This window comes from Girardinichthys multiradiatus, chromosome 6, assembly GCF_021462225.1.
Source record: "Girardinichthys multiradiatus isolate DD_20200921_A chromosome 6, DD_fGirMul_XY1, whole genome shotgun sequence".
In the NCBI taxonomy this organism is placed as follows: domain Eukaryota; kingdom Metazoa; phylum Chordata; class Actinopteri; order Cyprinodontiformes; family Goodeidae; genus Girardinichthys; species Girardinichthys multiradiatus.
The window spans coordinates 5,064,051-5,081,411 of record NC_061799.1 but is presented as its reverse complement, the minus strand read 5'-3'; the positions used below and the strand labels follow the sequence as shown (position 1 = coordinate 5,081,411).

At 41.1% G+C, this 17,361-nt stretch overlaps 2 protein-coding genes across 4 annotated transcripts in view; one reads left to right on the top strand and one right to left on the bottom strand.

Annotated features, from left to right (window-relative positions):
• Positions 1-3,321: 3,321 nt before the first annotated feature.
• Positions 3,322-15,131, top strand: nr2f6a (nuclear receptor subfamily 2, group F, member 6a). Of its 3 annotated transcripts, none has more exons than XM_047369453.1 (6): positions 3,322-4,097; positions 4,331-5,060; positions 7,820-7,914; positions 10,135-10,472; positions 10,679-10,925; positions 12,272-15,131. In XM_047369453.1, exons 2-6 carry the CDS (start codon positions 4,792-4,794, stop codon positions 12,544-12,546), a joined length of 1,224 nt encoding a protein of 407 aa, XP_047225409.1. In that variant the 5' UTR covers positions 3,322-4,097; positions 4,331-4,791; the 3' UTR covers positions 12,547-15,131. The 3 variants fall into 3 exon arrangements, with proteins under 3 accessions (XP_047225409.1, XP_047225407.1, XP_047225408.1); XM_047369451.1 differs by having other exon boundaries at positions 3,323-4,097; positions 10,132-10,472; XM_047369452.1 differs by lacking the exon at positions 3,322-4,097 and adding an exon at positions 4,131-4,241 and having other exon boundaries at positions 10,132-10,472.
• Positions 11,039-17,361, bottom strand: part of LOC124870637 — a 59,431-nt gene continuing 53,108 nt past the window's right edge. The window contains 1 exon segment of the mRNA XM_047369454.1: positions 11,039-11,290. Within this exon segment, the coding sequence (XP_047225410.1) occupies positions 11,225-11,290 (66 nt within the window). The 3' untranslated portion in view covers positions 11,039-11,224.

The window sequence follows — 17,361 nt, the reverse complement described above, 5'->3', positions numbered from 1 at the left end:
TTATGGCATGTCAAACTTTCAAAACCGTCAAATTGACGGCTCTGGGAGGTCTAGTGCTGCTTTTTAAAAGCATCGACAGAGTACAGTGATAGCAAGCTTGGAAGGATCTGCCTCCTCGGATCCTAAAGCGAGTGTGAGGGGCCATCAGAAGATTCTGCTATGAGGATCTCAGCCTATGGGCTGAGTGTAAGACTAAATCAAGTCACAAATATTGGGTGGACCCTGCCCGTGCAGTGCTCTAAAAGTCAAAACCAGAATTTTATAATTTATATGATATGCTACAACAAATATGTAAGAAATGTATTGATATTGTACTGGTAATGAGAAGATATTGAGATATTGGGTTTTTCTACATCCCTCGGGTAGAAATATTAATATTTTGATCTGGGTGTGATTTCTGTAATACAACATTCATTTAGTTTTCTTCATATTAAGAACCAATTTTAAGTCATAATGGGATATCTGAAGAAGATGAAGGTCTATGGAAAGCTCATCCGTAGCATGTGCTAGAGTAATTGAGTAAAGCATGGTGTGATCTGCATAAAGGCACTAGAGTTATATTCATCATCTCCATGTTATCAATCAAATGGAAAACGTAATTCGGCTTCAAATTGGGCCTTGAGTGACAATGTTTAAAATTTTTAGAAAACTGAACGAGTCACCATATTCAAAGACACCAAACAATCTGACTACTTTTCAAACATTAGTGTTTTGAATCCTCTTCAAATTTGTTAAGCAAGGGTAGAAATAACCCATTTACAAAGCAGTGATAAATCAAGTCAGCAGCAACAAAACCTCTCCATCTTCTATTATTTTGTTGTGGTTTTGCAATGGATGACATAAGGATGAGATTGTACTGATCTCTGTAGCTGTATTGCTGCCTCTACCTGAACTAGGGTGGAAGTGATTGCTGAATAGATGCAAATGCAGAAATAATCCCAGCTTTTTTCAGGTCATTGAGCAAACTTACCTTAGGGCCTGTTTGGACCTAGTGTAAGTGTAGGAGCCTAACAACAACACATTCCACCTGGGATTAAAACTTGTCCTGAGTGTTTGGATCACAGTTACCATATGCAAAAATAAACATGTAACCATGACACACAGTGGGGTGTCAAATAAGCAATCAACAGAACTGCTGGTGTTTCGATAATATCTCAGTTATTTAGGCTACAAACCCTTTATAAGCCTACCAGTCGTGGCATGAGAAAGGACCATTAATACCACGGTCCCGTAAAAAGCTCAGCATCAGGGCACAGCAGTGGCACAGGGAAGAAACCCTGCGACCCATATTCAGAGGTTTCAGTTCTCTGAAAAAACATAAAAAAACAAAGCTCAAGCTGCTAAACTGTCTTAGCTGACAGCAGAGCTTATTTTGGCTAATGTTATTTACATTTTAACCAGAGCCATCCAGGTAGCTCTCTGACATGAGTGGAGTCACATCAGATGAACAGAGAACATGAAGGATAAAGGGTTCAGGTTAACAAAGTCAAAATGAGGCCAATGACAGCAACAGTGCTATAATGGGAAGATAACCTTAGTTTCTCTTTAAATGTGCCCCAGGTCAAGTCGCCCCTTTGCAGATGTGTGTCCCCTATTTTGTCCCAACCTACTTACAAATATACCTACACATTGCATCATCAATTTTTTTCTCTCTTGGTAGTTAAATAATAATCATTAAAAGACTCAAATCTCATAATTAATTTGTGTATATTTTCTGAAATTCTAAGTGGATCATTTGCCATTGGTTGTGGTTCTTGTCCCAGTTTTAAACCTGATCAGATCAAAATAAGCTTTCTCTGCTGGGAAGTAATATTTATTGGTATTGCATAGCCCCTTTTTTAAAACTGACTGGATTATAGGCTTTCAAATCATAAAATTTAAAACAGCGTATAAAACAGCCCCAACACTGGTACTAATTGACACATGGGTAGTATGAAACATCCCCCTCCTAAGCTGCCAAGCAGCTCTTTCTTGTACCTGATAAGTTGTGTACAACAACAACAAAATATATAAAATCAGTAAAGCATGAAATGCAGAAGGGGCAAAATAATCTGCACCCCTCAAAATGTGCAAAATGTATCTCCAGTTTTGTTTCCTGGTTTAAAATCTAATTTACAGTCCTGCAAAATATGCAGTCTCCTTACACACACAGTGTGTCGTTTACAACTACTGTGTCTTTGGCAACCCTAAATGTTTTCACGACAAGAAGTGACAAAAGCATGCACAGAGGCCTAATTAAACAGACTTTCTGCAGTTAACACACACAGACAACCCCCTGATGACCTATTAGCAGCCCAATAGATTGGACAATGATTCTCTTCGCATTGTGCTCTGCGGGGGATGAAACTAGGTTTGGATTTAGGAATGCCTTAAAAGTGGCTGTGGGTGGAGGTACTTTTAAAAAGACATTTGACTGATATCGTTTATATGTGTATATATATATATATATATATATATATATACACATAGTGCATTGTTCATGGTACTGCCACTGTCATGTGTCCATATCTGAGGGCTCCTCTTCCAGCCCAATAAGCTGTACATTTACAAGGAGATTCATCACTTGTCTCTTGAAGCTTTTATCCAGAGTTGCTGCGCATCTTCTCCTCCCCTTTATCTGCATTTGACCCTGGGCTTTTACCATGGCAAAGAGTGTGTGAAAGTCAGCTTGACCTCTCGGGTTCACCTCAAACACAAATCACCACGCGCTTCACGAAGTGCTGAGACAGAGGGTCTTTTGAGAGATATGCAGCCGGCCATGACGTGATAACCTTTGTTTTCTCTCATAACAAGCCGGAGGGAAGCGGTCCGCTCACACATCTGCAAGCAGCAGATGATATGCCACCGTGGGAGTTAAGAAATAAAGTTCAGCATCCTTTCTGATTAGACTGTAGCTCATGTTGAAGCATTCACATACAACATTTCATTGCTTTCCAGAAGACAAACAGCAGGAGGTTGTGTTTTCTCGTTGCAGGGTTTTGCAGAAATCTGGTGTTGTTGGACTGGTTTCTCGGGCCTTTGGGGTCATGCTTTCTGAAACTCTGAGAAAAGATATCCTCCACATTCTTCATCTGTGTGTGTGTTTGTGCATGTATGCTGACCCACACAGCCCACTCTCTTTTGCTCTTTGACTCTGATGGCCATATAAGGCAGCCAGCACCATGGCAACCACAGGGCTTGAATAGCAGTGTCAAATCCCTGGGAGCACACACACAAACACATATACTGCCCCCTCCCCCTCTGCATACACACATGCACCCTCCTTTTGCCTCTAATTGCTGGATCCCTCTCCAACACACAAATAGATTGGAGGAAAACACACAGAGGAGAAAAAGGAGTGAGAAGAAGAGGGAGGTTAAATGCAGTGAAACCCAAACAGAGTTTTGCTTCTGGGGTATTTCAAATCATAATCTGATTTGGGCACCAGAGAGAGGCAGAGGGGGAGAGGAGAACCCATTTCTTGAAACCCCCCTCCGCCTCGGGAAAAAGGCTTCACACGCACCTACACACAGAGGAAAAACAGCATGCACGACTAGGCCGCAAGTCATTAGTTCTTGGTGGACAAGCACTGACAAAGGACTGAGGGGGAAGTCTGCATGGGTGCCTGGAGAGCATCCAGAGGAATTAGAGCTGAGCAAGAGGCTCTCCTTTAACCTGATTTTGTTTATTTTTCTTTGTGAGGAAGGACATAGCCCAGAGGATCCCGTCAGAGCCGAGCCGACCTAGGCAGCAGCAAGGGGAACGGGTGCACTTCCTGGTGTGCGTGATCTGATTGAGTGTTTTGGATGCGAGCGCAAGCCGCGGGCGGTCCGCGTCGCCTTCATCCGCCGCTGCATCATCTGCAGCCGGTGTCGCTGAGACAAGGGAAAAAGAGGAGATAGGAGCCCGCGATCAGACGAACAGTGACGTTTGCGAGTGTGTGTGTGCAATATCCTCACAATGCTGCTTGTGCTTCAAAGTGGATCGCAGCGGAACAGGAGAGCAGTGCTCTCGGTCTCACTGGATGGATAGAGGATCTAACGCGATTAAATAAAAAGCGGCTTTCTTGTTCTTCAGCTAGAAAAGCCAAACACCTTCGGCTCACTATTTGTATTGAGGTAAGATCGCATAATTTATGTTTAGAATAATGCAGAACACCGATGTTTGTATGTGGTGTGGGCTGCTTTAAGAGGGGCGGTCAAATGCTCCCCAGGCATGTTAAGGCGAGCTGCGCTGAGGTCGTTTTTCAGCCATTACTGCTGGTGAGACAGAACAACAGTTGACTTCTCAGCCTGTTAACCTGCTTGTCTCTCTGCGCTCTTTGTTCTAAACTCTGCATCTTCTGTTAAAGGTTGTTGGACTGCAGTGTTGCTTCTTTCTGACATAACAACACAAAGACGCCGAACCGAAGGACAACAGAGACATTCAAATCCAAAGGAATGCCAACCTAAAAGTTGCCCCAGTGGCTCCACACTGTTTCCAGGTCAAAGTGGAGGGGGCGGAGACTAAGCTACTGTTTTTTTTTGTTGTTTGTTTTTTACTATCAAACGGCCTCAGTTTTGCTGCTTGAACGGTCTGTCCCGTTGGCCGCACTGCTTATTTAGCTTGCAGACCTTTCACTAGCTCTGCTCATATTTGGCTTGAATTAATCATCTAATGCAGACAGAGAGTAGCTGAAGAGGTTAAACAAGTGTGGGGAAAGAGGAGAAAACACACACACACCACCGTCCTGACTCTGGGCTTTTATGACCGCATCCAGAAACCTCGGCTGCCTGGCCCTATTTTCTTCCGCGCTGACTCGGTAACCAAGCGATGGCCATGGTGAGTGGGGGCTGGGGAGATCCCAACGGGGGCACCAACGGGCTGGGGGACAAGGGCTACCTGCGGGGGGAGGAGGAGGACGGCTCTCCGCAAGCGGGGGGCAGCGACATGGAGGCCGGGGACGAGGACAAGGCCTGCGTAGTGGACTGCGTGGTGTGCGGGGACAAGTCCAGCGGGAAACACTACGGCGTGTTCACCTGCGAGGGCTGCAAGAGCTTCTTCAAGAGGAGCGTCAGGCGTAATCTCAGCTACACATGCAGGTGACATGAGGCATCATGGGAGTTGTATTGTTTCTTATTGATACTGACTTGCTCAAGGAAATCACTAATAACATCCTGATACATTTGGCACAAAATCCTTGAATTTAATGGTGAAACTTTCTGGCTTTGAAAAACATAACATGAAGTAACTCATTAACATGCACTTTGAGCCAGCCAGATATCAGGATAGAAACATTTTTCCTTACGCTCACCTTTTTTAAGTTGATTAAAATCAGAAATACAAGAAGGGAAATCCACAGTGTGGATAAAGATGTCAGTGTTTTGTAACTGAACTGTAAGAAATTGGCAGAAGAAAACACACAAAACCACTGGATAAAAACTAAATTCAGGGAGTAATTGCCAGTCTGTGTTGGTCAAAGAGGTGTTAAAATGGATGGCATCCCAGTGAAACGTATAAAGAAGACACAGATTTCCACAGACGGTGACAATATGGGACTGGATCTCAGGTAAAGGAGTAGGGCAGAGGTAGTCATTAGCACTACAGGAAATACAGACACAATTTCCTCACTCCATCAACCAAAAGCAGGGTTTGGCGAATGCCACCAAAAAGCTGGAACTTAAACAGTCCAAGCATTTATTAAAAGAAATTTAGAGTATTTTCCTCAATGTTTTGCTTTACACTGTTTGAATATAATATGCTATTAATAACAGTTTTGTGATATGTGTTATTATTTGTCTTCTTTTTTTTCTATAGCAGCTGCCCAAACATTCTGCCAAGAGTAGTGATTTCCATATTTTTGCCAGGGGTTGACTCAGCTGTCTACCATCATGTTAGAAAATTAGATGAAGATTTTTAAGGTCAGCCACTGGATCTAAAGAATATACAGGATTAATTAATATGTGTTGGATATTTAAGAAAGTCTCTGCACAGCCACATTGTTTTTGGACGTGTTAGTCAGAGAAAAGGAAAGGGAAGAAAAAGGTCACCTTCAGCTGCAGGGAATTTGTTACTTTGCCCTTTAACTATTCATTTTTTTCCAATGGAGAATAGAAACTCAGCGGGTGCTCACAATGTTCCAGTTCAGAGCATCATTTTGGTCTTGACCTTAAGGGTGCATCTAATGATTAGCTTTATCGCCTTACACCCCAAAGCTGAAAAAGTCTCGGGTAATGTGTATGAAAGTGGACTAGGATGGTTTTATTTTTCTTGGCATTATTAGTTTCAGCTTTATTTGACAACTTGAAGATTGTAGAACACTTTGGATGTGTAACTGTGGTAGTTTATGACTCAGTCATTTACTAGGAAAGGACAACATGGAGCTACATTCTGTTAAATGGAAAAACTGCTTTGATAATGAATTAATAATGAATCTGACTGTGACAGAAGTGTTGGTTTCAGGCTGTAGACACTTGCAGCCTTTATGCATACTGCACACTGGCATGAAAACTACAGTGGAAGTGGCATGCGTTTGTAGCAGTAGTCTTGCGGGTGGTTCTTATATCATGTTGAAAAGTACAGCATGTTTTCAAGATGAATGAAACACATTTGGGACAAAAGGTCATAATTTCTACACATGATCCTGTTTAACATATTGAGTTATGGTGAACTGGATGTTTTTTTTCCGTATGGCTTGCCGGAGAATGAATACATGTTGAGTGTACAGCCTGTGTCAACGTCAGGAGATCTTTAGGTACAGAAACCAGGTATCTCACAGCCGCTTATCTTGGTACCTTGCATGGCTGATAGATGAAGTTTTCACAATATAACCTTGAGTAAAAACAACACTATCACAGTATTTAAACAGAAAATCAATATAAAATATATGACATGATGAAATTTCAATTGAAACATATTATTACTATTCTTCTGCTAAAATAATTTACCGTTTTGATATATAGTCATGTTCACATCTGTACCATTACAGCTGTTTTAATTTTCATACACAGACTAAAGCAAAGCAAAAAAAATGAACACCTGTTATCTCCTTGGTGCTCTTCATAGAGTAACACAAGTAAAACAAGCTCATAATATTGGCTAATTTGCTGTGTTCTCTACTTGTGTTTCCAGTCTGAATATGGCTGCCTTACAACACGTGCTAGCACTGTCAGCTTTACTTTCAAGAACGTCTTTTAGTTTCCACACATTGACTCTCTTCAGAAATATTTTTATACAGGTAAATTCATCTTCCATATAAGGAAAAGCATGGTAGCCTTTTTCAGCCAGCTGACTGGCAGTGTGCCACAACATGTGGGGGACAGAGCAGTATTGCGTTACTCTGTTCTCCACACAGCTGAGGAAAAATGTTCAAGCATTACACCTCAGAGCTGTGGTTTCAAGCTCCGGTCCACAGAAGTTGGTGCCATGCAACTTCTAGATGTGTCCCTGGTCTAACACAACCGAATCAAATGACTGAACTACCTCCACAGCATGCAGTCAAGTTCTACTTCTTCTGCAAGTCCTGCTAAGAAGCTACATTCTTCTGTAATATATTGGACATCAGTGTGAAATGACATTTCACATTTTTGACCTTTATCAGGTATGTTAATTTTGGCCTGGCTTCAACTGGATAATCCAGAAATGTGTAGGATTTCCTTCTGCGTGGAAACCAGGTGACATTCTGACGCATTGTTTGGCAGAGTTGATGTGTTCCAGGTTACACTGGGTAACAGTGGATGGGGAAATCCTTCTTCAAAGCGTGCTGTCTCATTACATGAAGTAGTAAAAATTTGTTGCCATTGTACATCTTTGATATACCAGGATCCACATTTATCGTGTTCATTTTTCTTCTGGTTCTCAGGTCCAACAGGGAGTGTCAAATTGACCAGCACCACAGGAACCAGTGCCAGTACTGCCGTTTGAAGAAATGTTTCCGTGTCGGCATGAGAAAAGAAGGTAACTACCCGGTACCGCTGGCTAGCTCCCATCCATTCTGATCTTCAGGAAAAGAGGAGTCCGGATGGGGCGAATTGGGATTACTATTTAGGTGTCATACTGGAAACAACTCATCACTTATAGAAGCTGCTTTTAGAACATAAAATGGGAAGGTACCTTTACTCATCCAGCACCTTGTCTTGTAAAGGGTGGGAAAAATGCCACACAGACCTGTATGGTCTGGCATGAATAAGAGGGCAGGATGTGGATAAAATCGCTTAATCTAGTGGCTGTCTCCATGACTGAATGTGTTAAGCTGCAAAAACATTTAACTTGATGAATTAATCAGAAAGGATCCATTTTGTCCATTCTGGAGACTCTGTTTGGTAATTAAGCTTGTACTCTACAAGTAAAACTACATTTATGAACCTAAATACATTTAAAAATACACATGTGAATTTTCCAAATAGTGTATAATTGGTATGCTGTGCTTGGCTGAATTGTTTAGAGAAAACTTGACGGGTCTATGCTGGATAGAATTTTACTGCCCTCATGGCCCATGCTTGGTGTATATTTGTAGTGGATGGGATGCTAAAGCTCAGAACGAGTGGTGGAAAGATTGTGATCCTTAGAAAACACGCAACACTTTTTCATGTTGTTTTCTAGTCAAAACCTGCAAAACACCAAGTGGGAGAAGTCACGAGATGATTTGCACAATCGTTGTAATGTGACCGCTGAGGGTATGGAGGGCCAAAAGGGACAAATTTATCATGAAATAATTAAATATACCAATAAATGCCCTGTTAAATAATTTAATGTGTAATCAAATTATTATGTATTTTCATGGGGGCCCAGTCTCTGGTGCTGTAATTTTGGGGGTCACAGGGTGAAATATTTGAGAACCCCTGTTTTAACATATAGCAAGCTAACCTGGGCCTGTAGAATCTAAGATGGAACCTTTGGGTTTTTGCAGTTGCTTTGAAGATTGCATAGCCTGGTGCTGCTGTGAATTTGCTGGGATATCCTCTCAGGGAAAATTTACCTGTCTTGAATGGTTACCATTTGTAAATAATCTTTCCTAGTGTACAGTTATAAACGATAATAGTTTGAAAAAGACCTTTCTAGATGTATGGGCTTCAGGAATTACGTTTAACATGCATCTATATGCTTCAGGCGAACAAAAATCCTGCTTTTATAGAGGTGGTCTCACATAATCAAGTACATTAAATCAGGAGACCCTGGCTGCTACTTTCAGTTACAAATCTTGTGATTACACTCACAGCCATTCTATGTCGTCTTTGTTTTTCTTTAGGAAATATTGGCAGTATGGAATGTGTTGTTTTTGCACACCTCACATTCAGCAGTTTGAGAGCAGGTTAAAGACCAGATCAGTTTTGTTATGTCCTGATATATAACGCCATCGTACTGACCATGTCTTAGTTTTCCTCATAGTGGTTTGGCACACACCCACGCTCTCTGGGTGTTAGTTGTTTCTTTCTTCATAATCACAGATCATAGAGCATGCTAATGAGACACATTACAGCTCCCTGTGGAAAAATTCTCTTTGCTGCACCACCTCCATAGGGAGGTCAGGGGTCAGCGTCTCTGCAGGGTACTTATTTAGGATTCTGTGGCTCGCTCTAGGATGAGCTTGTGCTTGCCTAAGCTTGCCCCATGAACTCGTATCCCTGAACGTCAGTAATCCACCCTCCCTTCTCAGCTTTGGTGTCATAGAAAACGTTCCTTCTCTGACACCAACGACATTGGAGCTTAGACAGAATGTATAACGATTTTTTAAAACTGTTTTGCTCAGATTTGTAAAGGGTTGGACCGATATGAAAACTTGGGCTGATAGCAATATCCAATATTATATTTACTGATATTGTGTATAATAATAAAGTTTTTATCTTTTACAATACATTGTTTAAGCACAAACACATGAAGTTTGTTGTTGATGCTTCAAGCTTTCATTAAAAGAACCAGTCTGGTTTCAGACATGCCTCATTTTGATCTCCAGGAAGAGCATCTTGATTGCCCTACGCCTGTTTGCTGATAAGTGACATAATTCAACTCTTAACATTTTGTTTTTTCTCAACCCTTCCCCAAATCCTGCTTCCTGTTTCACCCTCCAAATCTTTCTCTGCTTCCCCCCTCCGATTTTATTCCCCTGTCCAACTCCTCTTTCTTCCGGTCTGCCATCAACCCCTTTTCCCCCTTTGTCCCCCATCCAAACTACAGCAGTTCAACGCGGGCGTATCCCACCTCAGCCAAGCCTCAGTCCCTCCATCACACCCATAGGTGGCACCAGTGGCATCGGCGGCAGCGAGTTCTACAATAACAACAACGGAGGAGGAGGTGGTGGCAGCGGGGGTCAGCCAGTGTCTGAGCTCATATCCCAGCTGTTAAGAGCCGAGCCTTACCCCAACAGTCGATATGGACACCAGTACAACCAGCAGGCCGGTCCGGACAATGCCATGGGCATAGATAACATCTGTGAGCTGGCTGCCCGGTTGCTCTTCAGCACGGTGGAGTGGGCCAGAAATATTCCATATTTCCCCGAGCTGCCTGTGTCAGACCAGGTTAGCACATTATATCTCCTTTTAACATAAAAGGACATTTTAGATCTGATGAACACGAGATAAAAACATTGAAGAGTAGCTAAGGCTTTAAAGGCTTTAATGTATTCCTTAAAGCTTGTTCCTTTAAAACTTATAAACAAGTGGCTGTCACATTGAAACAAAGAGGAAAACCATGCTGCATCAGTTAACTTTCTTCTAATCCATAGGTGGCGCTGCTGAGGCTGAGCTGGAGCGAGCTTTTTATCCTCAACGCGGCCCAGTCGTCTCTGCCACTGCACATGGCACCCCTGCTGGCAGCAGCGGGCTTCCACTCTTCGCCTATGTCCGCTGAGCGCGTGGTGTCCTTCATGGACCAGGTGAGGATGTTCCAGGACCAGGTGGAGAAGCTGATGAGACTGCAGGTGGACTCTGCCGAGTACAGCTGCCTCAAGGCCATCGCACTGTTCTCACCAGGTGATTGTTGTTGTTCACACAGCCTAAAGCCAGCTACTTGTAAGAGATTCTCTCCTGAGGTTTCATTTTCTTGCTCTGTGAATGGACATGTGAAGATATGTTAAAGTACAACCACTGATCTGAAACTTCCAATGGCACAAGTTTAAACTTTGCATCCAGTTTACGGTTTAAAAGGTAGCCATCACCAAATAACATCAGGCAGACATACTGATTTATCTCTGCTCTCTCTCAATCTGCTTACTGTGATGTTGCTCTTTGACCTGAATGATGTCACTACGTCAGACTCGTTCCACAATCTCTTATTCCCCCTTAGACCAGAGGTGATGTGGGTTGAGGCCCCTGGACTCATTTAAAGCTGCCCACAACTGCATTTTAAGAATGATGCAAATTAAGTCATGGTAGATGCAGGTGGAGACTTTTTATTTTATTTTTCTAAATGTTAGGCACAATGCAAAATATTCATCTTTTAATAACCATACTTTTTGTCTTCTCATTAATTTTATAGTAAATAAGACCAGATCTATCCAGAGACCTTGGCACACCCAAATCTGCTTTCAATTCATTTATTAAACTTGGTAAAACACAGCAAAAGAAATCTAGCTACTTTACTTATTTAAAAATATTGCATGCTTAGCTAACTGTTGAGCAGGTAAAAAAATCACAATATAAGTTTTTGTGATTTTTGTTTTTTGGACCATGAGTACCTTTGACTTGATGGTTTTTGGTCCACATGACAAAAACATTTGGACACAACTGCCTTAGAGTTCATAATTGCTGCAATCTGTTGGGTTTCCTTAGATGGAAAACATTTTAACCAATCTTAATAATAAACTGAACTTGACTGCCTTGTTTCTATGATCAATTGGAATAGATTTACTTTAAATTGACTTTTTTTCTTTAATTTAAAGTGCCTTGAGATGGCGTGTTGTAAATGAGTTGCTATATAAAGAAACTGAATTGATTTGAATAGAGCTTGCAGGTTTGTCACTTCCTCTTTGGTTTTGCATGAGTAGGGATGTAGAGGAAGCATCTTACTGGAGAAAAGTGTCAGTGAGTGCTGCTGCAAGGATGGGGCACTACATGCTTTGCAATAAAATAAATATTAATTATTGACATTATCTGCTACAGTGCCATCTCTTGGCGTGTTGACGAAACTGTTTTTAAATAAAGGTTTTTGTTTGGGTACAAAGGGTTGATTATATTCTCCGTGGAGGACAGACTGATGAGGTTAGGTTTTAGATGTCCTCATTTACTGGTATTTCAGCCTTTCTCTCGGTTCATCATAACTCTTTATGTAACCTTTCCACACTATTAAATAACTGCCTCTCCCTCCTCCTCCCTCTCAGATGCCTGTGGTCTAACAGACCCGGTCCACGTGGAGTCCCTGCAGGAGAAGGCTCAGGTGGCTCTGACGGAGTACGAGCGGATGCAGTACCCAAGTCAGCCACAGCGCTTCGGCCGCCTGCTCCTGCGCCTACCCGCCCTGCGCGCCGTCCCCGCCAACCTTATCTCCCAGCTCTTTTTCATGCGCCTGGTCGGAAAGACCCCTATCGAGACGCTGATCCGTGACATGCAGCTCTCCGGAAGCTCCATCAGCTGGCCGTATGTCCCGGGACAGTAGCTCTGTGACGGACGAGGTCTCCGTCTGGGATTAGTGACGACAAGGACCCACAGGAAACCTCCTGACTCATCACTATCCATCTGTGTGGTTGTCAAGCTGCAGTGCCAGCTGGCTGTCATACGTGCTGTACTGTAACCTCTCAATCCCCCCTCATGAAACAGGCTCCAGCCCCCCTACCCGGGCCTCCAGAGAAGAGAGTAGCTCGTGCCAGGCTGGTGCCGTTTTCTTGCCAACCCAGTCTGTCTGGTGCCAGAAACCAGCTCCTCACGCTGGGGTCCAGTATGGCCACTACAGTCAGTCATGTCACCGCCTGCATGTCATATTGACTAAACTCAGCCTCGTGTAGAGGGCAACAGCACCCTGCTACAGTTTCATGTAGAGGACAAAACTGTCCTGTCACTGAGCACGCGCGGAACCATTTTTCCTCTACACTCGGTACTGTGCATCATGACCCGGGAACGGGTTTAACTAAGACAGAGCAGAGCTGCTTAAACCTTTTAATTCACTGCTTTTTGTCAGCGCTGCAGAAGAAGAAACGAGATGAAATAAGACCAAAGTTTATTATGTTGTCCTCAGATTGTTGTCAAAATAAACACAAACCAGAGGAGGAGAGAAGCGACTGGTGCACTGGGCTCACTGTTGCTATCGTTGAAGAATACTAAAGTTAAAAGGCTCCAGTGGGAACAGACTAATACCTCATCAGACATCAGAATGCTTTAGTCCGATATTTCCTAAACATGAACCTCTGGAAGATTTGTTCACCAGAAACCGCCTTCTTTTTGACAACTGCCTTGATATCGAGGACGATGAATTTAGGGCTCCCTGTGGCTCAGGAGCTCACTGTCTTGTATTTGTTGTCCTTTTGAAAATGAGTTTTGTCTCTGTATTGTTTACTCTGCTTTGTTTGGATACCGTTTTTTGAATAAGATGTATAAGGCCGACATGGAATTTGGACTTAATGACAAATAAATAAAAATTAGGAGATCAAAAGATTTTACCTGTTAAAAAAAAAAAAAGTTTACGTCCCTTCATAAAATGCCTTGCAAAAGTATTCACAACCATTGACATTTTGTTGCATTACAAATCCAAACTTTAATGTAATTATTTGTAAATTTCTACGATAGATCAACACAATGAAGCAGATGTTTGTGAGGTGAAAGGAAAACATTACAATATCGTCACATTTAAAATAAAAATGGCTGCTGCTAGTCTTTTGGGGAACGTGTCCTTCAGCTTGATACATCTAGAAACATTTTTTGCCCATTCATCTTTGTAAACTAGCTCAGGCTCAGATGTGTTGGACGGAGTGCTGCTACAGATTCTCAGTTGGACTCTGGTCAGAATTTTACTTTAAATCAGAGCATTGAAGGCTGCAGCCAGACACTGGCCAATTTTGGTCTCATCTGACCAGGACACCCATTTCCACATCTAGCTGTGTCTCCTACATTACTTGTGGCACAACACAAATGGGACTTCTTGTGGTTTCCTTTCAATAATGGCTTTTTTCTTACCACTCTTCTATAAAGGCTAGATTAACATATTCCTTGGTGTTCATGATGCTGTTTTTCCCTTCAGTGTTCTCTAGCAAACCTCTGGCCCTGACAGAACAGCTGCATTTATAACCAGATGAAATGGTCGCAATGGATTATATTCAGGAGTATCCGAATAAAGGGGCTGAAAAAATGCACAATACTTTTTTCATATTTTAATAAAAATATATATATTTTGTGTTGGTCTATCACATAAAATAGATGAACATTTGTTGTAACGTGGCAAAATATGGAAACACGGGGGTGTGAATACTTTTGTAAGGCAGAGTGCTACATCTGGGGTAACAATGTGTTAAAATATGTATATATATAAATATTGATGCCATTTCCTTTTTTGCATGTTCAGGTGTTTTTGAAGCTCTTATGTTGAGTTTTTTTTTTCCCCTGATTTACACTATTATTCAAGTTTGATTTAAACGTTAAAGTATTCCTTTAACTCATAGCTCCTAAATGCATTCTTTCTACAAGTAGATGAAAATACCTCAGCTCAAACATGAAGTAAGCAAATGTAATGAGCTGTTCATGCTGTCACCTGGAATTAGATCTTCTGCCATATTATGTGACGTAACTAATGTAAATGTGGTGGGAAGGCTGCGATCAGAGGAAAATCGATGCTTAAAAACATCCCACTGTTCAAGTCGAGCTGAAGAAAAGGAGGGCCCTGGTCCTTTTGGATTTACCTCACATGATTAATTCAAGAAGCAGGTTTACAAATTATTTAATAGAGGACAAAACTGCACATTCTCTGGATTTTTCTAAGCATTCATTTATACAATTCTACAGTTTGTAACACTGCTTCTTGATCTACTGCTGGGCCTGTAGAATGTTATTTAAACGCTCAGCCTTGTCTTAGAGAGTTGAAGATGAACAGACCCTGCTTTTTGTTTTATTCTGTTAATGGGTTTCTTAAGATTCCAGATCTCCTGTATATGGTTGTTATTAAAACATGACATCGTGTCAAAACTTCTTCAGAAAATGTTGTAGTTTTATCTGTATGATGAATGCCAAATAAACACTGCAACATGTGACTACAAACTCAAGTGTATTCATGCAAACTGTATGGTAAATCTATCAGATATTCCACTACATTCATTTGTGTCATGCGTTGTTCATATATTTTGGTTCTGAAAACCAGCCATGGAGTCAGTTTAGATCACTGCTGGAAGGACCCAGAATGTAATTTACTGAAACCTTTCACAGATAAAACAGAGGAACCAATAGTTTATATAAAAGAAATTTCCACCAATCAGGCACCAGTTAGTTCTGTTAGCAGTTCTAGATTAGCTTTGTATTGTGAAACCTTAACATGCATCTTTTTTTTCTATTTCTATCATAAATATTCAGTTTGATTGGATCCTGGACTGTTTGCTGGTCATTGCTATGAGAGGATCGGCCTTCTCTGTAGAAACTATCAACAAAGCTACTTTAGATTGATGGAAAGTGAAGTGTCTTAAATTGCATTGTCCACTGACTGCTGAAATGTACTTGTTTGCTTCATGCAGGTATCTTTATGTGGTTCGCTGTGATGACACCCCTCCGTGACCAATACAGATCCTGGGCTGATCACGGAATATCACTGTTATCCAATCAGCCACAGTCCATGGAAACTGTGCTTTAGTCCACTGGAGCCTTGTTGCTGTCTGTGTTGGTGTTCGTGATGGTCTACAACAGTTTCCTTCTATAAATGCCCTATCTTTTAGGTGGTTTCTTGCACCTTGCTTACGGACTTTATCTCACCCCTATTTCCCCCATACTCTTTTAGGAGTAAGGTGCCCCACTTGTTTCTGTTGAGCACAGGGAGGTAAGCAGTGATATTTCTGCTTGACATCAACTGTAGTTTTTCCTCAAAAAGCAAAGGGAAAACGGGGAAGAGTTGCATGTTTAACATGTATGATCTCAAGAACAAACACCAGAAAACTGTTATGTCTACATTAATATGTTCTAGTGCTTTGTTGAATAACAGTAATAGGCATATTACATGTTGACATACTTTTTAAATTACTGATATCAGACTACTTATCAGTATACTTCAAGTATATATGAAGACTGGCACACCTAAAGGCTGCTATTTTGGAGTACTGTATACCAAGGTTTATATTTTTTGTTACTATAGTCATATATAATGAAAAATCTAAATACATTTTAAATCCACTAGATATATTTTTACAAGGTTATTACTGGCATTATATCATTGTTTTTCGTGTGAAAATGTATACCAAAGTTAATTGTAGAATCGACAGCCGACGCATATAGGAAACATTAAGCTGCATATGTTTCAGTTCTAGAAATGAACAAGAACCAATGAAGTATCGCCTTCTTCAATGAGTGTCCCAATCCGCAGTGGACTATTTTAACTACTGAATGAACTCGGTGGTAAAGCGATGAGGATAATGGGATTCAGCATTCAACTCATGCTTCTGCCTGTTTGTCTTTCGCTCCTTTTATTGTGCATTTTTAATTTTCAGGCAGATTAATTAGAATTTTCTGTCCTGGTGCTTTCATGTCTTCTACCTGTTCGTTTTCATTTTATAATCTCAACACTTGAACAAACTCGGAAGACAAAGACTTTGCCATATTCTTTGTTAATTTACCTTCATGAAAGAGTTTTAGAAACCTTTCCCCTGTTTCAGTTGTCAGTTCTGCTGTTGGGGCCAAGCTGCAATGATTTTTTAGCATCAGCAATATCTAATCCATCCATCCCTTGGTATACAGGTTTATCCTTTGAGTGTCACTAGGGGGCTGGTGCCTATTTCCATCAGACGAAAGGCAGGGTACACACTGGACAGGTTGCCTGTTTATCACAGGCGACACAACCAATCACACACACACATTTCTACGGATAATTTAGAGAAACCAGTTGACAAAACTCTCAGGTCTCACAATATTTATATTGTTATAATGTGATAATATATGATTGAAATGTAAAACATATTAGAACTGTTAGAATAATGACATGTTGATGTTTTAATTAGATACGTTTAAATCGTAGTACATTAAATGTTTATAGTATAAATACCACTTCAAATAGTCAGGGCTGCCCACCTCCACTAAGAATTAACATCCTACATCCTAAACTGTTTAATGTTCAAGCAACAAAATTACATTGATACAATATATTATAACATTCAATCTAAATATTTTGTAAAATATTTGGTAAGTAACTTCAAAAAGATATTTTAGAACAATAAACATTTTACCTTATAATATGGCTGTATTTTTCCTTATTGTTTAACTTTCTGGGGTGTGTTTTACAAAGCCACAATGT